General features: G+C 45.0%; 1 protein-coding gene across 6 annotated transcripts in view; it reads left to right on the forward strand.

Moving 5' to 3' along the window:
• The window catches only part of LOC127302306 (uncharacterized), a 122,744-nt gene that overhangs the window by 84,212 nt on the left and 15,577 nt on the right, over nucleotides 1–22,955 (forward strand). For 2 of the 6 annotated variants that reach the window (XM_051332725.1, XM_051332728.2), the window contains exons 1-5: nucleotides 19,814–20,218; nucleotides 21,122–21,500; nucleotides 21,585–21,656; nucleotides 21,724–21,786; nucleotides 22,370–22,555. In XM_051332725.1, coding sequence (XP_051188685.1) covers nucleotides 19,848–20,218; nucleotides 21,122–21,500; nucleotides 21,585–21,656; nucleotides 21,724–21,786; nucleotides 22,370–22,555 — 1,071 coding nt within the window. In that variant the 5' untranslated portion in view covers nucleotides 19,814–19,847. Of the gene's footprint in view, nucleotides 1–19,813; nucleotides 20,219–20,590; nucleotides 20,909–21,121; nucleotides 21,501–21,584; nucleotides 21,657–21,723; nucleotides 21,787–22,369; nucleotides 22,556–22,955 lie in introns of those variants that run through there. The other 4 variants (XM_071820354.1, XM_071820355.1, XM_071820356.1 and 1 more) reach the window with 4 other exon arrangements.

A 22,955-nucleotide genomic window follows, 5' to 3' on the forward strand; every position in this document is an offset into this window, starting at 1 on the left:
ATTTAAATGAGAGAGTAGCTCTCATACTATTTAAATAAATAAATTTAGATGAGTTAAATGGACCAGAAATGGCCACATAGCCATTATCCTGCTCTAGCCCATGATCATACAAACAACTGTGCTATCTTTTTGCAGAAACAATTAGAGTATGTCAAATGTGATTTATGAGAGTTGGAATCAACTCAAAATAACTTACGGTTGAATTTTAAATAAAGTTTGAAGTTTGAAAAGGCCCTGCCTTGTTATTTTTACTATTCAAATTCTACAATGAATCTGAGGGTGAGACCAGGGTGGTTGCTTAGATCTTTTTCCAGGCTTTCCAAATATATAAAGTTCACAAAATTTGGTTCAGCCGATTTGAAACTATTTAAGTTTTAGCAAAGCATCTGCAAGCAATTCAAATAATTCGCAAATTTGATTTCAAACTGCTGGGCTTAGGCGGGAAAACGACTTGGGCCAAACGGAGAAAAAGGAGTTGGGCCAGCCCATCTGCGCGTCTAGCGCGAGTGGGCTGCCTGACAGTAGGGCCCGCTGTCAGCGCCACTTAACAGGCGAATCAGTACGAGGGACAGGAGGCGTTGGATTAGAAAAGGAATCAACGGCGCACGAGCATCGTCGACTCCGACGAGATGCCGTGGCTCTGGCGGCGAGGGTGGGGGGTCGGAGAGCCTACCGGTGCTCCGGCGGTCGACGGCGACGTTGGCGTGGACGACGAGTCGACTGGTACCGGCGGCGTGGCTCGAGGACGCTCCAATCGATGGCGAGGATCTCCGGGTACTGGCGGGCTCCGGCATCAAATTGGCGGTGCTCCGGTGCTAATGTGGCTAGGCAACTGGTTGAGGAGAAGCAGGGATGAGAGGGGAGCTGGATGGTGTGAAGAAATGGGGTGCGGGAGTGCTCTATTTATAGAGGCGGAGGGGGTGCTGCAGCGGAGGCTCGGGTTGTCCATGGCGCGGCCGTTCTGGTGCTTGAAGGGGCAAGGTGAGGACGACACGCGATGGCCAGCATCATGGCGATGCTCAACGTCTCGCTGGCGCGGCAAAAGCGTGAGGTGATCGCTCGGGCGCATGCATTCTCTGCCACAGTACTGGCGGCAGAACGTCGACGAGGACGATGGCGACGGTGCACGCGTAGCGGCTCGAGTGTGTCTAGTGGCTAGCTGGTGTGGTGGCGGTGCTCGATGCAGAAGTAGAGGTGTAGGGGAGGACGGAGGCGATGGGTCGAGCTGCCGCTCTGGCGCGCCCAGTACGGGGTGAGCGCGCACGCTGGCGTGCCTGGGCGTGCTGGGCACGCTCTAGCCTGGCCAATGCCAGCCTCGCGCGAGCCAGGGCCGTGCAAGGTGATCATCATCGATGCCAGAGGATTCTCCAGGACAAGAAGAAAAGGAGAGGAAGGGATCAGAGGGAGAGGTGGCATGATGGCCGGCATGGTGCACGGCATGGTGTTTTTCTGAGCCTCTCCACGCTTTAATCAACACGAGCAAGTACTAGCATTGATGCAGGAGACACGGAGGATCAAAATCATCACAAACCAAAAGGGGTTTAGGCAAGGAACTGCTGGACAATAGCATGTTTGCTAAATTTTGGTTTTTGCCCGCCAGGTGTTCGACAGTACGGCCGCATGAACATTTTGTTCAAATTTTGCAATTCTTTTTGGTGAGATTGATTTGAATAATTTAAGGAGTAGAATGGTGGTGGTGGTTGGAGAAATGGTGCTGGTTTGCAAAGTTTCAAAAATGGGGATGATCTTCTCTTTGTCTCACAGTTGCCACTTGTCACCTTTATATTGGTCAAACTAGGCAGAGTAAACTATGGGGGTCAACACCAAAAATGTTCATCTTGGTATGGTCTTGGATGAGATGGAAAGAAGTGAGAGTGTTTAGTTTAAGAATCTCCAAAACCAGGGGCTCAAAGTGGGCATGATGTTATAAATTCCCATTTTGACCATTATCATATGTGGATGAAATTTGCAATTTCCTTTGGTTTGATTTGTGTTTCTTTGATGCAAAAGTGTTTGTTATTGATATATTAGTGTTTCACAAGCAATGGCACAAGCCATGGTGGCCTTGGTTGATGATTTGCAAAACTGGCCATTTGTGTATGTGGTGAGATTTGCATTTTTCCATTTATTTTATTTCTCTCTATTTGGGGTTCTATGATCATGTACTAGGGTTTAAGCACATTAGAATAACACATCAACACTCATCATGGCAATGGCACACAAGAATGCATGAACACTATGTATATCACTATATGCAAATAAAAGTTTTTGTTAGTTCCAAATTTTGAGCATTTGAATTCTTTGTCTTTATTGATTTGAAAACTTGGGATGTTACAAATCCTTCCCCCTTACAAAAGATCTCGTCCCGAGATCTTAAAGAAAACTAGGTACTAAAGAGATCTGGGTATTGAGTCCTCCTGAAGTCTTCTCGCTCCCAAATGGTTTCTTCTTCGGTATGGTTACTCCATTGGATCTTCAGAAACTTGATGCTCCTGGTGCGGGTGGTTCTGAAAGCTTCTTCTAAGATGCGAATAGGTACCTCGCGATAGGTCAAGTCTGAATTGATATCCACAGCTCGGTGATCGATGTTCTTGAAAACCTCGGTCTTCTCCGGCACCTCCAAGCATTTCCGGAGGAGTGAGATGTGAAACACGTTGTGTACCGCTGACATTTCCTCCGGTAGTTCCAGTAGATAGGACACTTCTCCTCGGCGACTCAGGACTTTGAAGGGTCCAACATATCGGGGTGCAAGCTTTCCTCTAAGCTGGAATCGCTGCATTCCTTTAAGGGGTGATACCTTGAGATACACAAAATCTCCGATCTCGAAGGTCATCTCTCGGCGTCTCTTGTCAGCGTAGCTCTTCTGTCTTGATTGGGCTGTCTTAAGGTACTCGCGAATCTTGTTGATACGTCTCAAACGTATCTATAATTTCTTATGTTCCATGCTAGTTTTATGACAATACCTACATGTTTTGTTCACACTTTATATCGTTTTGATGCATTTTCCGGAACTAACCTATTGACGAGATGCCGAAGTGCCAGTTCCTGTTTTCTGCTGTTTTTGGTTTCAGAAATCCTAGTAAGAAAATATTCTCGGAATTGGACGAAATCAACGCCCAGTATCTTATAATTCCACGAAGCTTCCAGAACACCGGAGAGGGGCCAGAGGAGAGGCCCAGGGCTACCACACATGGTGGCGGCGCGGCCCAAGGGGGGCGCCCCCCTATTGTGTGGCCCCACCAGGGACCCCTCCGAGGCTGCCCTTCCGCCTACTTAAGGACTCCGTCGCAAAAACCCTAGACGAATAAGCCACGATACGAGAAAAGTTCCAGAGCCGCCGCCATCGCGAAGCCAAGATTCGGGGGACAGAAGTCTCTGTTCCGGCACGCCGCCGGGACGGGGATGTGCCCCCGGAAGGCATCTCCATCGACATCACCGCCATCTTCATCGCCGCTGCTGTCTCCTATGATGAGGAGGGAGTAGTTCTCCCTCGAGTCTAAGGGCTATACCGGTAGCTATGTGGTTCATCTCTCTCTCCCATGTGATCTTTATGTGATCATGAGCTTTGTGATCTAGTTGAATATCATCTATGTGCTACTCTAGCGATGTTATTAAAGTAGTCTATTCCTCCTTCATGATGTAATGGTGACAGTGTGTGCATCATGTAGTACTTGGTATAAGCTATGATTGTGATCTCTTGTAGATTATGAAGTTAACTATTACTATGATAGTATTGATGTGATCTATTCCTCCTTTCATAGTGTAATGGTGCCAGTGTGTATGCTATGTTAGTACTTGGTTTAAATTGCAATGATCTATTATGCACTCTAAGGTTATTTAAATATGAACATCGAATGTTGTGGAGCTTGTTAACTCCGGCATTGAGGTGCTCTTGTAGCCCTACACAATGAATGGTGTTTGTCATCCAACAAGAGAGTGTAGAGAAAGTAGTATTTGTTTATTCAGTTATGTGATCAATGTTGAGAGTGTCCACTAGTGAAAGTATGATCCCTAGGCCTTGTTTTCGTATAAGTTACACCACAGAGAATTGCTTCCCACGCCAGCAAGCTATTTTCTAGCACCGCTTGTTTACTGTTTTACTGCATCTTTACTTCCTGCAATATTACCACCATCTATACCACTTGTGTTTTACTATCTCTTCACCGAACTAGTGCACCTATACATCTGACAAGTGTATTAGGTGTGTTGGGGACACAAGAGACTTCTTGTATTGTGATTGCAGGGTTGCTTGAGAGGGATATCTTTGACCTCTTCCTCCCTGAGTTCGATAAACCTTGGGTGATTCACTTAAGGGAAACTTGCTGCTGTTCTACAAACCTCTGCTCTTGGAGGCCCAACACTGTCTACAGGAATAGAAGCGTGCGTAGACATCACTTGTGCACCTTCTCTTCAGCTTCTCGGAGAATATCTGGTCCAAACACTTGGCTCTCTCCGACTTCCGACCAATTCAGAGGGGTACGGCACTTCCTTCCGTACAATGCTTCAAAGGGGGCCATTTGCAAATTGGCTTGATAGCTGTTGTTGTACGAGAATTCTGCGTAAGGCAAGCAGTCTTCCCACTTGGATCCATACTCAAGCACACATGCTCTCAGCATATCCTCGAGTATTTGATTGACTCGTTCAGTCTGTCCATCAGTCTGTGGGTGATACGCTGTGCTGAAATTCAGCCGGGTTCCTAGTCCTTCATGTACTTTCTGCCAGAATCTTGAGGTGAATTGGGATCCTCTATCTGACACTATTGACTTCGGGGTTCCGTGCAGGGTGACTATCCGTGAGATATACAACTCTGCAAGCTTGGGTCCTTGGTAGGTGGTCTTGACGGGGATGAAATGGGCTACCTTGGTCAATCTATCGACCACTACCCAAATGGAATCATTTCCTTTACTAGATTTGGGCAAACCGGTGATGAAGTCCATTCCTACCGAATCCCACTTCCATTCGGGAATTTGCAGGGGCTGCAGCAATCCTGCGGGTCATTGATGTTCTGCTTTGACTCTTTGACAGATATCACACTTGGCGATGTAGCTTCCAATCTCTCTCTTCATTCCATGCCACCAAAATTGTTCCTTCAAATCTTGGTACATCTTGGTTCCTCCGGGATGAATGGAGTAAAGGGTGTCATGGGCTTCCTTCAAGATAACTTGCTTCAACTCTGAATCTGACGGCACACATAGGTGTCCGTTGTACCATAGCACTCCTTCTTCATCTTCGGTGAATCCCGGTGCCTTTCCTGCAGCTATTTGACTATTGATTCCGTCAATACTAGCATTTCCCTTCTGTGCTTCTTTGATTTGGCTAATCAAGGTAGGTTGGAGTTCAATGCTTGCTAGGAATCCTTCACTAACTAGCTCCATTCTAAACTGCTCAAATTCTTGATGCAAACTAGGTTGCTCTTCTGCGATCATGGAGTTCAACTGACACGGCAGTCTACTCAAAGCATCCGCTACCACATTGGCCTTGCCGGGGTGATAGTGAATTTCCATATCATAATCCTTGATTAATGCTAACCATCTTCTCTCTATCATATTCAGCTCCTTCTGAGTGAAAATATACTTCAGGCTCTTGTGATCCGAATAGATCTCGCATCGATTACCCATGAGGTAATGACGCCATACTTTTAGGGCTAACACAACTGCTGCAAGCTCTAAGTCATGGGTTGGATAATTCTGCTCATGTTGCTTCAGTTGCCTAGACAGATATGATATCACTTTGCCTTCTTGCATCAGCACACATCCAAGACCAATCTTGGAGGCATCACAGTACACGTCAAATGGCTTGGTGATGTCCGGCATGATCAATATTGGGGCTGTGGTTAATCTTGCCTTGAGCTTCTGGAAGCTCTCTTCACATTTGTCAGTCCATTCAAACTTCTTGTCCTTCTTCAACAATTGAGTCATGAGTCTTGCTATGCTTGAGAATCCTTCAACGAATCTGCGGTAGTATCCCGCTAATCCGAGAAATGCACGGACTTCAGTCTAAGTGGTTGGGGCTGTCCATTGTGCAACGGTCTTGATCTTTGCGGGATCAATGGCAATTCCTCCTGCAGACAAGATGTGTCCCAGGAATCCTACTTCCTTCAACCAAAACTCACATTTGCTGAACTTGGCATACAACTTATGCTGTCTAAGGGTTTCTAGGATAACCTCTAGGTGTTGCTCATGTTCTTCCTCGGACTTGGAGTAGATTAGGATGCCATCGATGAAAACAACGACAAACTTGTCCAAGAAGTTCATGAAGATCTTATTCATGAGGTTCATGAAGTAAGCTGGGGCATTGCTCAATCCAAATGACATGACATTGTACTCGTACAATCCATATCTGGTGGTGAAGGCAGTTTTGGGGATATCCGTTGCACGAATCTTCAGTTGATGGTAACCAGTCCTAAGATCAATCTTAGAGAACACTTTGGCACCGGTCAGCTGGTCAAACAGGTCTTCTATCTTTGGCAAGGGGTATTTGTTCTTGATGGTGACATCGTTAAGCTTACGGTAATCCGTACATAAACGGTTGGCACCATCCTTCTTATCCACAAACAAGACTGGAGATCTCCAGGGTGATGCACTTGGTTGGATCAAACCTTTGGCTAGCATATCATCCAGTTGCTTCTTCAGCTCCACTAACTCTGCCGGGTTCATGCTGTAAGCTCTCTGGGCTATGGGTCCTATTCCAGGGAATAACTCAATGATAAACTCGATATCCCGATCTGGGGGCATACCGGGTAGATCATCAGGAAACACATCAGGGTATCTACAGACAACCCTGATCTGATCCAAGGTGGGCTTGGCTAAACTCTAGTTGCAGGTAAACTTTCTAGGCAGTCTTTCAGATATGTGCTCTACTAACACTCCGGTGCTACTAGTCATGGTGATGGCCTTCTTGGCACAATCAATCAGTCCATGATGTTTGGACATCCAATCCATACCCAGTACTACTTCCAAACCTTTTGCTCCCAGAACAATCAAATTTGCATAAAAATCTATTTCATGAATTCGGATGGGTACATCTTTGCAAATTGTTCTAGCTTTTGTAGTTGAACCAGGTATTTGAACTATCATGACATGCTTCAAACTGATGGGTTGAATCTTACTAGTGCATGCAAAATCTTCAGTAACAAACGAATGCGATGCTCCAGAATCAAACAACACTCTTGCAGGTACTGAATTAACAGAGAACATACCCAGCACGACATCTGGCGCTTCCTGGGCTTCTTCGGCGCTCATGTGAAAGAGGCAGCCGCTGCGGTTGTTGGGGTTGTTGGGGGCAAACTTCTTGCCATTGGTGACACGATGTTGCTGCTGAGCAGGTGCAGCGGTGTTGGAAGCAATCTTGGCTAACCTTTTGGGGCACTCGTTGGAGTAGTGTCCCACAATCCCACATTCATAGCAACTGATTGTGGCCTTGTCCTTGGGGGTGACAGGGATAGCGTTGCTCCCAGTCCTCGGAGCAGTGTTGGAGTTATTGGGGTTGTTGTTGCCGGGGGCTCTCATCGGGGCGCGGTTGAAGTGGTTGGTGTTGGCATGGTGGGGGTTGTTGTTGTTGTTGTTGTGGCCTCCTGGCCTAGGGTGTCCTCCACTCCGGTTTTGAAAACCCGGACGTGACATCTGCATCTGGGGCTTGTTGTTTCTTGGGGCAAACCCTCCGCTTGAGCTGGGGCGATACCGTGGGGTATTGCTGGGCCCACTCTGGTGCATCATGCGGCGTTTGCGGTTCTCGTTGGCTTGGTTCGGTTTTCCCTCCATCTGGATGGCTGAGTCAACCAGGGCTTCAAGGTCAGCAAAAGGAATGTTGACCAGCACAGTCTGCATCTCATCGTGCAGTCTGTTCAGGAATCTCTCCTTCCTCTTCTTAGTGGTGTCGGTCTCATCCGGGGCATACCTTGACAGAGTGAGGAATCTGTCGCGGTATTCCACCACGGTCATTCTGCCCTGCTTGAGTTCCCTGAACTCATCCCTCATTTTCTTGATTAGACACGGGGGCACGTGGTATTTGCTAAACTTGAGCTTGAAATCTGCCCAAGTCATCATTTGTCCGGCATTCAATGCACGGGCACTCGTCCACCAGGCTCGTGCAGGTCCTGCCAAGTAGTGGGTGGCAAACAACACCTTATCATTGGCTTCCACTCCGGCAACTTCAAGATTGTTCTCCATGGTTTGGAGCCAATCATCAGCATCAAGGGGCTCTTCAGTCTTGCTAAACACCGGTGGATTGGTGTTCTGGAAGTTCTTCAGCTTGGATCCCGGGTGATCATGGTTTCCCTGGCCTTGGTTGTTCTGAGCGATCTGTTGCAGTGCAGCGATATTGGCTTGCCTTTCAGCTCTTTCAACCTCTCTATCTGCCATCATCATCTGCAACATCTGCATCATTGCATCCTGATTGGTGCTGCGAGTGGGAGGTGCCATCTGAACATTGAGATTGATCATGAGACGAGAGGAAATTTTCTATGGCTTATTTTGGGTAAAGTTCAAAAGTGTTAAACTTGAGTTCTTCATATGTTGAAATTAAACACACTTTTATTCATTCAAGGAGCACACATTACAAACTAACACACCGGATGGTTTGAAGAACCATTTCACCGTTCTACGATACAAGGGACCGATACAAACTCACGCCTACTCAAGTGCTCATGTGAAACTACTCTTCATCCACATTGATCGGGAAGGAATCATCCATCTCGACTTCCAGGTACTCATAGCCCTCCCCATAGGGGTGAAAGGCCAGGTCTTCATCTTCTTCCTCCTCGTAGTCATCGTCATTGCTCACGTAGGAGTATCCATCTCCTTGGATGCCTTCTCCTTCTCCTTCTCCCTCCAGGTCCTTGAGCTGGTCTTCCTAGACCTGGATGGTCTCCTTCAGTGAGGCGATCTTGGCGCGGAGGCGAGAGATGGTGTAGTCCTTCTTCGCATTTTGGCGGCGAAGAGTCTTGCGCTCATTGGCGAGGATCTGGATGGTCTCCGACTGCTGTGCCTGCTGGAGGTAGGTGTGGTTGGCGTATGCGCGGGAGTTGTACAACTCCATGCGTGTTTCACACAGCACGAAGTCAAGATGCTCCACATGGTGCTTCACCTCGGGGTGAGGTGACAGATCCATCGGTGCTCCCATGGAGTCGTGCCTTGCAAGATGGAAGAAGCGAGTTCCCCGAATCCGGGGCAGGTTCTGCCCACACAGACGGGCAAGTGCTTCCTGCATGGCGCGAGCGAGTCTGTCTGCCCAGTTGTTCTCCCTCAAGGAGAACTGGATCCTTTCGGTCATGGGTGGCTCCAGCTTCCCGCGCAGGTCAGCGATGATGACCCACTGCAGTTGTCCTCCGGGCTGGTCGTTGACTTGACCCCCGAAGAACTCTGGGAAAGGGCGCCCGAGGAACATAGCTAGCTCCGTCAGGTCCTTCTCGAAAACCAGGCCTCCTCCATTTCCCAACTGGTAGAACTGAGTCTGGGTGAACTGCTCCATCTGTAGAGGAATTGGATGAGTAAGTTAGAGAAGTGCAAGTGTTCAAAATTTTAAATAACTTATAAGGAAGAGCATGAACTTATTGTTTTGAAAAAGATCTCAAGGGTAAGAGTGTGAATATGTTTTCATAACTATTCACTTCATTGATTTTGAAACTAAGTTTTTAGACATCCATTCTAACTAGGGTCTCCTAAGGTCAAACAATGGCTCTGATACCAACTTGTCAACACCCGGATTTTTAAGTCCAGATGCCTATTATGCCATACATCACAATCCCAGGAAGATTGTTTTTGCGAGACATAACAGTTAAGTATCATAGAGTCATCATTTATTACAACACATAATCGTCTTACAACAATAGATCACATGATCCAATATTGAACAAATAGTTGATCTACATGATCAACAACAACAAGGAGCGGAAGCGTAGTAGTAGTGGACTATCTATTCCACAGGCAACGCTTGACGTTAGAAGATGCTCCTAGTTATCGTAGACGTCCTGTTGTCCGTCGTCTTGATACTGTTGCTCGTCTTCATAGTCTGGCATTTGAATAGCCAGGCACATAGCCATGAGTACTTTAAAGTACTCGCAAACTAATACTAATGTAATTACTTATCAATTTTACTAAGGGGTGCTAAGCTCTAGGTTTATTTGCATAAAGCCAAGTTTAGTTGATAAACATTTAGTAAAGACTCCTCATTTTTCTAACTAACTCAAGTGGGAACATTAGTGTCATTCCCACAACTCAGTTGTGATTCAAGTCAAGTCACCTTTCAATTCAACATTCCTTTTCAAGACAAAGTTCTGACAACGGAACAGTATGGCCTTTCCAATCTCCGTAACCGTGGACACGACTATTCGAATAGGTTTAACACTCTGCAGAGGTTGTACTCTTGTGCCACAACTTTTGATTACATCCGTTAGGGATAACCCTGAATCATCGTAACTCAGTACGCGGATCATCAACCATAACCTTTCACTTATATACCCTAGTATAGGCACCTCTCCCCATGAGCTTGGCCTCCCGGTGAAGACAAACCGTCAACCCGGGAACTGCACAGGGCTTGGGTCTGACATTCACCTCATATTCACATCATTTCACTTTTATCGGAGGTAGCCTTGGCATAACCCCTATGACGCTTGTTTAGAGGGAACCCATACTAAGATACACAAACTTCTAGTTAAGCCCTACCCATAATCAGGTATTGTGGGGGTACTTGTATAATTGGAAGGGTATCGCATCCGAACCCAATCATCAGTTTTCATCAAAATTCACCAAGTCATTCATGTCACATTCACCTTCAAAATCTTTCAAAGTCATTTCATTTCACATGTTTCCATCTAGAGTAGTCAATTTTATTTAGTTAGCATTAGCAACTAGTCATGAGGGGTGCTATCTAGCTTTGATTGCTCTAGGCTAAATTTGATGCTCTTGTTCTTATTCTAGACCAAGTGAATCATAAATCGAAAGTAAACTTTGAAATACAATAAGCAAAATAATTGCAAGGTAAAAACATGGGATAGGTTTATTAGACATAAAGTAAAATGTGATGGTGCCTTGCTTTTGTAGATCTTTGCATTAAGGTGGTTTGCAAGAATATTAGCTTGCCTTGAGTGGGGTAGTGATCAAAGTTCTCTTCCTCCTCCTGAGAGTAGACCTCCTCCTGGTACTCCTCGGTACTAGCGTCTATACACGAATACGAGGTATACAATCACCAAACAAAACTTACATGCTAGACTAAACACACCAAAGGTTCACACAAGCTTATTCTAGCATCACATCATTAATAGCATGGTGATTTGACTTTGTTTTCTTTTAAAGAAAAATAATTTCCTCTCATTCCAATTATTGATTTGGTTTGCTATTTAATTCTTTGGAGAAAATAATTTTCTCTCATTGAATCTTATTAAGATTTAATCTCCTCAAATAATAATAACGCATGAATATATGTTGACCAAGGTCAACACTTCATATCTATTATTTGGGAGTATGATTTAAATGAGGTGCCACACCTCATCATTTTAATAATAGCATGGTAATGATTTAATATCACTAAGTAATAAAATATGAGGTTCATTAGACTAAGGTCATTACCTCTAATTGAATTACTTAGGATCAAGATTTAAATGAGAGAGTAGCTCTCATACTATTTAAATAAATTAATTTAGATGAGTTAAATGGACTAGAAATGGCCAAATAGCCATTATCCTGCTCTAGCCCATGATCATACGAACAACTACGCTATCTTTTTGCAGAAACAATTAGAGTATGTCAAATGTGATTTATGAGAGTTGGAATCAACTCAAAATAACTTATGGTTGAATTTTAAATAAAGTTTGAAGTTTGAAAAGGCCCTGCCTTGTTATTTTTACTATTCAAATTCTACAATGAATCTGAGGGTGAGACCAGGGTGGTTGCTTAGATCTTTTTCCAGGCTTTCCAAATATATAAAGTTCACAAAATTTGGTTCAGCCGATTTGAAACTATTTAAGTTTTAGCAAAGCATCTGCAAGCAATTCAAATAATTCGCAAATTTGATTTCAAACTGCTGGGCTTAGGCGGGAAAACGACTTGGGCCAAACGGAGAAAAAGGAGTTGGGCCAGCCCATCTGCGCTTCTCGCGCGAGTGGGCTGCCTGACAGTGGGGCCCGCTGTCAGCGCCACTTAACAGGCGAATCGGTACGAGGGACATGAGGCGTTGGATTAGAAAAGGAATCAACGGCGCACGAGCATCGTCGTCTCTGACGAGATGCCGTGGCTCTGGCGGCGAGGGTGGGGGGTCGGAGAGCCTACCGGTGCTCCGGCGGTCGACTGCGAGGTGCGCGACGACGTTGGCGTGGACGACGAGTCGACTGGTACCGGCGGCGTGGCTCGAGGACGCTCCAATCGACGGCGAGGATCTCCGGGTACTGGCGGGCTCCGGCGTCAAATTGGCGGTGCTCCGGTGCTAATGTGGCTAGGCAACTGGTCAAGGAGAAGCAGGGATGAGAGGGGAGCTGGATGGTATGAAGAAATGGGGCGCGGGAGTGCTCTATTTATAGAGGCGGAGGGGGTGCTGCAGCGGAGGCTCGGGTTGTCCATGGCGCGGCCGTTCTGGTGCTTGAAGGGGCAAGGTGAGGACGACGCGCGATGGCCAGCATCATGGCGATGCTCAACGTCTCGCTGGCGCGGGAAAAGCGTGAGGTGATCGCTCGGGCGCATGCATTCTCTACCACAGTACTGGCGGCAGAACGCCGACGAGGACGATGGCGACGGTGCATGCGCAGGGGCTCGAGTGTGTCTAGTTGCTAGCTGGTGTGGTGGCGGTGCTCGATGCAGAAGTAGAGGTGTAGGGGAGGATAGAGGCGATGGGTCGAGCTGCCGCTCTGGCGCGCCCAGTACGGGGTGAGCGCGCACGCTGGCGTGCCTAGGCGTGCTGGGCACGCTCTGGCCTAGCCAATGCCAGCCTCGTGCGAGCCAGGGCCGTGCATGGTGATCATCAGCGATGCCAGGGGATTCTCCAGGACAAGAAGAAAAGGAGAGGAAGGGATCAGAGAGAGAGGTGGCATGATGTCCGGCATGGTGCACGACATGGTGTTGTTCTGAGCCTCTCCACGCTTTAATCAACACGAGCAAGTACTAGCATTGATGCAGGAGACACAGAGGATCAAAATCATCACAAACCAAAAGGGGTTTATGCAAGGAACTGCTGGACAATAGCATGTTTGCTAAATTTTGGTTTTTGCCCGCCAGGTGTTCGACAGTATGGCCACATGAACATTTTGTTCAAATTTTGCAATTCTTTTTGGTGAGATTGATTTGAATAATTTAAGTAGTAGAATGGTGGTGGTGGTTGGAGAAATGGTGCTGGTTTGCAAAGTTTCAAAAATGGGGATGATCTTCTCTTTGTCTCACAGTTGCCACTTGTCACCTTTATATTGGTCAAACTAGGCAGAGTCAACTATGGGGGTCAACACCAAAAATGTTCATCTTGGTATGGTCTTGGATTAGATGGAAAGAAGTGAGAGTGTTTAGTTTAAGAATCTCCAAAACCAGGGGCTCAAAGTGGGCATGATGTTATAAATTCCCATTTTGACCATTATCATATGTGGATGAAATTTGCAATTTCCTTTGGTTTGATTTGTGTTTCTTTGATGTAAAAGTGTTTGTTATTGATATATTAGTGTTTCACAAGCAATGGTACAAGCCATGGTGGCCTTGGTTGATGATTTGCAAAAATGGCCATTTGTGTATGTGAGTGAGATTTGCATTTTTCCATTTATTTTATTTCTCTCTATTTGGGGTTCTATGATCATGTACTAGGGTTTAAGCACATTAGAATAACACATCAACACTCATCATGGCAATGGCACACAAGAATGCATGAACACTATGTATATCACTATATGCAAATAAAAGTTTTTGTTAGTTCCAAATTTTGAGCATTTGAATTCTTTGTCTTTATTGATTTGAAAACTTGGGATGTTACACTGGCTCATCCACAGCTCTCTCTATCGACTCCTCCTTCCCGGGCATAGAAGATAAGATCAACGAGTTATGGTCTAAGCCCTTTCTTCTTCCCTAATCCAATAAGGGCAATACAAGGCAGAGTACCGCCATTCCCTCCTAGCTTCGGATGCCAGTTCAGAGCTTTAGAGAGAAGGTTTCCCGCTTGCATTGCTTAGAAGAAAGTAGATAACTCCCTGTACCTAGTGACAAGAAACAAAATCAACTCACTGAAGTGAAGTGCCTGGTTGTCTTAGTATGATAAGTAAAGCATTTCATTATCCGGTTTTGATTTCTTTCTCTTTTTTTACGTTATTTATTTTTTATGTAGGCAACGAAGTTGACTGATGGAAGGAATTACGACGACCTACTTGAACCTCCCTAACAAGACGTGCATGAGCTCAATACCATAGTTGTCCTTAAATCAATAATTATCGCTAGATCGTCTATGCGCTACATCGTCTCAAATTAGATTTGACTATTTCTTGGGGAACCTTTCTTTCTAAGAAAACACGCTACGATAGATAGACCCGAGGAAGGCAAGTTTTGTTCCACTTCCTGGCGCAGAAAGAACTTTGGTGTGTCTGCTTGCTTGTGCGAAGGCAGCAGGAATGAGCCTTCGCCAGAGTAGGTTTTGAGACGAGATCTTGATTGATCACTTAGTCTACCTTTTTTGACTCATTTCTTCGAACCTTTCCTCTCGACAAAACGGAACCGAGTGTGAGAGTAGCTGGGCAGGAGCCCTTGACCTGGCTGATAAACCGAGTCGATTCTCAAAAGAAGGCCCGATCAGAGAAGGATGGTGATTCGACTGAGCGACCTGGGAGGGTGGAATGCTGAAGTCTGCTTCGTGCCAGCCAGCATGCCTCACTTGAACCAACGAAAGGTTCGAAGTTGGATTTGGTCTCTCGAAATCACTTAGATAGTCTGCTGATGCATCCTCTTTCTCTATGAGAAGATAAGATGAATTTCATGACCATTTGCCTTATTTATTATAGTGGTGGGGGATAGAAAATCCTCCTTGTGAACCGTGTTTGTCTGAAAGTACTGTCTGAGAAGGGAAATGCCAGTTCCAAGAAATGGTCCCTCTAGTGGCTATACTAGCTGATTGACATAGGTAGCTTTCGTAGTCAAAGCTCACTGGGCCAAATGCTCTATTGGAGTGGGGACGAACACACACAAACAAGGTTCGAAGAACTTCTACTTCAGGCCTTGAGGAATCTATGAGGCTCAGCCAATGGGGTTGAGGCGCTTGCGGGCAATCAATAAACGAGGAGGTCGAATTATGGATCAAGGAAGGCTGCATCAGAAGGAAGAGTAGGTGGCTATGCCGTTGGCAGGGACTGAGACAGAGAGAGGGGGGCATAGCCCCTATGATCCCGGTAAAGAGTTCCAACTATGCTCTTCTCAGGTTCTTTCTTTCTCCTTCACCAGACCACAGAACTAATCAATCAATCTTGACCTAGACTTCCCATCTTCCCCACTTGATTCAGCTTGAAAGCGGAAAAGAAGCGACTTGAACACATCCTTCAGCTGGAAGCCCGATGGAATGCTTTCACGCCCTAAGAAGGAGTCATTCACGCAAACAGAAGAGGTTGCTTCGCTTCCTAAGAATCATTCCTATTCCTAAACCTAAACTTTCTCACTACCCTTACTGAGACGGCTAACAACCGTCTTAAAGTGAGATTCGAATTCTTCGACTGAGAAAGTTTCTCTTTCAGCTGAGCCTTTGGTCGAGTCCCTGTTCTATAGGATATAGTTTCAAGAGCCCTTGCTATATAGATACTTTGTTGCTAACAATCCCATCTGTCTATTAGTGATAGCTCCATCCTAAACTTCGATTGAATGAAGTCCTTCTGAACTGAAATCATGAATTGGATTCGAACCAATGTTTCTGACTTTTCCTCCAGTCCATCATGATGGGAGAATCCCGCTGACGAGGGATCACCTCGCCAATGCCTACGTATTGTAGACTAGGGTTTCGGGAGAGAGCGACGATGGAGATTCCGGGGGCGAGATTAGGCACACGACGTACCCAGCTTCGGGTCCCCTCGGTGGAGGATCCCTACGTGCTGCTAGTAATCCAGTATATGATCATAGATGTGTTTACAGGTGCCGCCGTAGGCGGAGCTATGTTGTCGATCTGATATCTATCTGTTGGCTTATCTGCCCTCCTTCTTTTGGGTGCCCTGGCTAGCTTTATATATGCAACCAGCCTAGGGTTTTACAAGAGTCCTAGTCGACTACTTCTTCGGGTTACCTTGTTGGGCCTTCTCCATATTGGACCGAGCCGATCCAGGTATACCAATAATGGGTACCCGAAGGGTATACCCATGTCAGTAGCCTCCGAGTGTCTAGGGAAGTCGAAGACTTGCGTAGAGACTCCAAGCATAATTATCTCCGAAGTCGAAGAAAATACGAGGCGAGGTCCATGTCGTAGATCATGTGTAGCGTAGATGATGTCGACGATTGTTGAAATTTTTTTTCTATCGGGTGCGCGACAGCGCTCCCGATGGGAGTAGCCCCCGAGTCTATGGGTAAGTGCTTGCACTTAAGGCATAGACTCAAGTTGTACTACTCGATGAAGAACTTAACTATATTTCTGGAGGACTTGATGAAATCCATGTGCTCCCGATGGGAGTATGCTCCACTCGAGTCGTAGAATCGAGTTGAGTCTACAAACCTTGATTGTCATAGATGCTGTCGAAGTTATTTTTCTTATCGGGTGCGCGGCCAGCGCTCCCAATGGGAGTAGCCCCCGAGGCTACAGCCAAGTGTTTGCACTTGGGTGTAGGCTCAACTTGCTTTTAATCGACACCATAATTTTTCCTCTTTCTTGTATCTTATCGGGAGGGTGAACAATACTCTCGATAAGAGTAGCCCCCGAGCCTATGGGCAGGTGCTTGCAACTGGGCATAGACTCAAGTTGTACTACTCGATAAAGAACTTGACTATATTTCTGGGTGCAGCCCCTCGTTTTATTGACTCCAGGCCGTTGCTATCTATGTTGTTCAGGGGTAATGGTAAATGGGGCTGGTTCATCTGACGGATCAGGTACCAGTTAACTGCTCTTGTGGCAATCCCGCAAGAACCTACTTCAAGATCACGTCCCTGGACATGAACTCGGGACCTGGCGTAATTCGTCACGTGCCGCTTAAGGACTTACCATGATCCGAATTCCAGTAATGTTATCGGGTCCACAGCGCGTCCGCCGGGATATTTCTTCACATCTGTTGATGTGGAAAAAAGTAGCAGAGTGCAGTCTTTGGCGATGCCACGCCACACAGGACGGATCCCGGGGTCTTACCTTCGCAAAGTTTTGCGGCATTCAGAGATTATTCGCGACTTTGGCGCTCTGAGAATATTTTGTCAAGTGCCTTGTTCGGCTGATGCAATGACCCATTTTGCGGGTTCTTCTATTTTTCTCTCGGGCTTGATGAGACAGCTGAATATATTGGTTATTCTATATTGTCGGGTACATCACCGATGCTCTTGCTTGGAACAATATGACGAGTCAATGAACCCGAAGATATGTCCACCTTTTTTGGGGGGGGGGGGGGGGGGTTCCTCCTGGATTTGTTCACCGCTGCCCGGGATCCCGGCATCCCTGCCACCTTTCCGTGAGATATTAGCCTGAATTATCAACAACAACAAAAGAACTACATCCAACAAAGAAAGTCAACCAAGGCAAAAAAACCAAATAATCCTATTCTTCGAAAAACCTCCTAATGGCCCTCGCCATCTCACGACGTGGACTCGAACCACAATTTCTCTTTTTAGTAGATCGTGGTCTGTCGTCCTCCTCATTATAGTCCTCCTAGAATTCAAGTCTTTTCGCTGGAATCTGGAATCCGGGTTGGATAATCTATCAAATGCTGGTTAAGTGAATTCATGTCAGATTATCAATTCATTTGCGTCGGACCAGAATATCTTAAAAAAATAATGCAATAGTTTAGGATTTGCCCGCAAACTGCAAACTGTTTACCCAGTCAGTTAAGTCTCTACTTGCAAAAGTCGAAAGTTCTAAGTCAGTGACGATCCCCGGTCTTATCCCATTCATACAAATGAACATATTATAGTATAGGCAAGTAATCCCTATTATTAAGTAAGTCATTCACAATCCATATCATTATCCTTATATTTACTAAGTCCAATTTTAGAATACTTTTTTCTTTTTTAGTCCCTTTAATTGACATAGATACAAGTACTCTACTAGGATGATGCACAATAAATGGTCAGGATAGCTCAGTTGGTAGAGCAGAGGATTGAAAATCCTCGTGTCACCATTTCAAATTTGGTTCCTGGCACAGAAAAAAGGATCCACCGAATAGGTATTGATACAAATTACTCGAGATGGATTGGGATACATATTCATTTATAATATAGATGGAGTATGATTTATTCATCTAAGTAGATAAATCTCTAAATAGAGACACTTCTTTTTTCTTTTTAGATAAGGGTGGGTAAAAATATAAGGTTCTTTTCTTTATGGTACAGAAGGAGGTGAGATTAGGTTCCCTTTTCTTCATTTTTGCATTTCTTATTCCGCTATTTCGAATATTTTGATTTCTTGCTTATCTTATCTTACTTTCCTAGTTGTTCTAAGTAATGCGCGCGGTACAAAGTTTGTGGTAGGGAACTTCTTTGATTCATCGTATTTTCAAGTTCATACGAAGGAAATTAATATTGAATTTTCCAAATTGGAGAATCGAAATGAAGCCCTTTTTTGCTCAGTCTATCTGGACCCTTTTGTATAATAGGAATGAATTTGAATATAATAGGTATTCCGTTTCGTCTAGGAACAGAACGTAAAAATATTCCTTGACTTGAATCAAATCTGGAGTTGTGTTGTATAAGTGAGCATGAATTTATTATCATTCAACGAGCATCTTCTATTTCATAGAAATTGGGGGTTATATAGTCCTTACGTAAGGGCCAACCTATCCAATTTTAAGGCATTAGGATACGTTTAAGGCATGGATGATTATCATAAGAGATTCCCACCATATCATAAGATTCGCGTTCTTGAAAATCGGCATTTTTCCAAATCCAGAAGACAGACGAGATTCTAGGATATTCTTTGGGCAAATACTTTTATGCATACTTCTTCTGGGTTATCTATACCATACTGTATTCTCGTAAGATGATACACGCTAGCTAAAGATCCACCAGGTGCTACGTCATAAGCACATTGAAAACCTAAATAATTGTAACCATATACATATAAAATGACAACAATGGAATCCCAAGATCTATGAACCACCTCATGACTAGCCAATTAGATAACCAACCCTGTTGCATTGTCTTGATCTCTCCCCCTTTGTATAAATATTTCACATTTCGAATGCAAGCAAGTTTGAAAGATTGCCCTGCTCTTTCTGTTTCTACACAAAAGAGCCCTTCCTAATTCCAAAATTTGTAGGAAGATACTGGACTTTTCTTTTGGATTAGAAAAAAGTTTCAGAAGATATGTCTAAAGTAGATGGTGATTGATAGAGCAATTCTTGCTCGTAAGTTCCAGTATAAGTACTGCGCCAAACATAAAGCTTGTGACTGGTAGTAAAACTTCGATTTCTCTTTTGGGATAGAGTTCGATCCTCAATCTCAACTATTTCTCGCGATATCTATTACGTTAGGGTATCTATAAAGAAACCAAGGTATTGTGAGAGGTATCGAAGTTCCCGCAGAAGGCCAGAACCGAGGCAGCCCTTCTAGCCACGGCTTTGGGCTTTGATTTTATTTGGAAACCCTTCCAAGCCTGGCTGGCAATAGCCCAGCAACCAACCACAACACGTTCCTCAAAATCCAAGAAGGAAAAAAAAAAAGGCAAGCCACCGCCGCCGCCGCCAGTGGCCACACCGGAGACCGGACCGAACATGCACTGGGGTCATCATGGATGCGCTCGTCTCGGCCGCGTTGGAGGAGCTGTGCGCCCGCCCCACTCACGGCATCCCAGGGTCCGCTCACGGCATCCCAGTGGCCGACCTCTGGCCCGCGCTCTCCGGCGCGTTCCGGGCGGCCGGCCTCCCTCCCGACCTGCCCGTCAAGCGCGTCCTCTTTGCCCGTCTCATCGCGCTCCCTGTCATCAACCTCCACCCGGACTCGCCGAACAAGGACGTGGAGGCAGCTGAACGGCGCGGCGCTCGACTGGTCGCCACCCCGGATCTCAGGGACAACTTCCTCGGCCTCTACGACCACCGCCACTCCGCTTCCAGGCTAAGTGACAACCAGAGGAAGACGCTAGAACATGTCGGAGCGACCAGGTGCGCTATGCACATGCTTCTTCCAAAATACAAAATTTGCTAGAGAACACCCTTATGTAATGTTATGGCGTGGTACATTTGCTAGAACGCACCACATCGACTAAAATGGAAAGGTTGACATCACGTGCTTAGGTGTCTGGTTTTGAACAAATTGTTTTTCTTGATCAGGTTAGGTCCATGTTTTGATAAGTTATTCGCTGAAATCTTTGAAGTTCCCAAAATCTCTGTCTACATCTTTGAGTTTCATCTCTAGCTGGATGGCACACTTGAGTTCCATGATCACCAAATTCAGCGTCCGCGCACACCCAAATATCAATTCTGGTAGCTTAACTATTGTCTATCATATGCAAATTAATAGGGGCATGAACTAGAGACTACCACCATCCTGAATTAGAGACTACTGCCGTCTTTTCACATGAACTGGAAACGGAACGGTGAGAAAATTCAGGGCCGGACTGCACAAGGGGCGGTTGCGGGATTTGGAGGCGAAGGAGGTAGGCTTGAAGGGCTGAGAGATGCCGCGGTGGGTGCAATGAAGGCAGGGAACTGGTGGCCAGCGATAGGAGCACAGCGCTAGGGTTCGTTGCTCTGCGGGGCTTCATCTCCTTCGTCAATGTGGTGGGACTTGGATGAAGGAAAAAAATGGCTTAAAAAAAGGACTTGCAAAACTCTGGGCACATTTTCCAAAGGGTAGGATGGTAATTTCTTGTGCCAAAAGTGAAAACTTTCCCTTTTTGGCTATATGTTTTGTTCTAGCAAATGTGCCACGAAATTGTAATGGTACTTGGCAAAGACACTTTCCAACACTGTGTTTAGAGACCGGAAGGTGTCCTGTACATCCCAAGAAAATATGACAATGCCTTTGTTGATGGTAATGTGTGCAATTACTTGTATCTGTCACAGGACTTCTGGTGTCACGCAAACAGCTTTGGGCAAATGCTTTGGCCTGGAAGCAGGGAAGTTCTGTTATATCGTGAAGAGTCTTCAGTCCAGGCGGTTAGTTGTCGGAAACCGAGCGATGGTAAAGTCGAATAGCGCCGGGGGTGGGATGAAAGTGGTCAGCACCAACTCGTTACATCTCTCGAGATATGCCAAACAATCGAATGTGAGCTCCTATCAAAGAATTGAGATTACAGAACGCGAACCTGGGAGCGATGAAGAGATCAATGTAGATGCTTTACAAGAGGAAGATGGAACTCTCAACAAAAGCCATGTTTCTGTTCATGATTATCTTCCAGCTATGAAAGCAGTGTGTGACAAACTTGAAGAAGCTAGCGGAAAGGTCAACTCTTCTCTTCCTTTTGTTTGCGTATTATACCTTTATATTTTCATTTTTCTAACTTTGTGCAGCTAGTTCTATGTATAGGTTCTTGCTGTAGCAGATATGAAAAAGGATCTCGGTTACAGGAAGCGAAGTGGGCACAGGGCATGGAGAAGTGTAGGTCTTCTTGGAATCACTTGTTGCATATGTTCTCTCTACATCTGGGATAACAACTTTTTCTTAGGTACTGCATACGCTTTTAGATGCAAAGCTTGTTGAAGAAATTGGCGCACAAGTTGATGATCAGGTGACCTTGCCCTTCTGTTTTCATTTTTCTAAATATCATGTCATACTCATACCCTTTCCTAATGTTTTGGGATTAATTCTTCTAGTTCATGGCGCTTCTTGTTAAGGATGAGAAATTCAAGAAATTGACATAATTTTTATTTTAGAAAAAGGCTAATAAAAATCAGGTCCTTCCTAAACGATAATTACTGTATCATCATGATTCAGTACGCTGGTTCACATGCTGATGATTTTCTTTTTCAAAAGGATAGGTTCAAGTCCTGTTCTCCATTATACTACTCTGAATAAGGTGACAGAAATGTATGAGTTGACACATTACTCACAGTGAAGTAAAAACAACATAAACCATGGTAGCAGCATGCCCACAAGTTACCTCAGTGATCGTAGAAGTTCCATTTATAATAATCTGATCTTTTGTGGAACTGCAAGTGCACACGCAGTAGCTTCTTTCAAAACCGCTATGAAAGCGATATAGTAACACAGTTAATTCATTCAGTTGGTAGTGCCCCATTCGAGCTTCAGTCATTTATGCAGTTGCATGCTTTGTGCAACCTATAAGCTATATAAATTATTCATTTTTCCAGGTTGTTCTCTGCTTGCGTCTTCTGAAGAAGTTTAATCCAGATGAGTTTAAGCCAAAGAGTACAGCCTCAAACTACAAACTTGGAAAGAAATGCCTGGCAACTGATCAAATTATGGAGCTTCCATTAGAGAACTCTATATATGATATGATCCAGGCTAAAGGTACAAAAGGTGTAACTCTTGTTGAGGTGCCTCTCTCAAACTTTCAGCTGGGAAATTTTGGTGTGTTATGTTCTTTTAATGATATGCTAAATTTCTTCATAGCATCAAGAGTGCCTTCATATTTCTTGTTTTCAGAGTGTTATTCAGTTTTACTTCAGTAATACATATTCTTCACCTAACTTGTCGTAGCTGTTCACAACTAGGTACTAGGTAGACCATATTATAGTTGAAATCTTAAAACTGTATGAATCATATCAGCTGGCCATCTACATATACACATGTTTATGATGTAATTATTTTTAAACATTTTAGAAGTGATACACTTGTCTACATATCTCCATCCAGAAAAGTCCAGCTTACATCATACCAGCACCAACAACATCGCCAGGGATGACTCGTGTGTCTCACAAGGGATTAAATCCCAGA

Source organism: Lolium perenne, chromosome 5 (genome assembly GCF_019359855.2).
Source record: "Lolium perenne isolate Kyuss_39 chromosome 5, Kyuss_2.0, whole genome shotgun sequence".
NCBI classification, from domain to species: domain Eukaryota; kingdom Viridiplantae; phylum Streptophyta; class Magnoliopsida; order Poales; family Poaceae; genus Lolium; species Lolium perenne.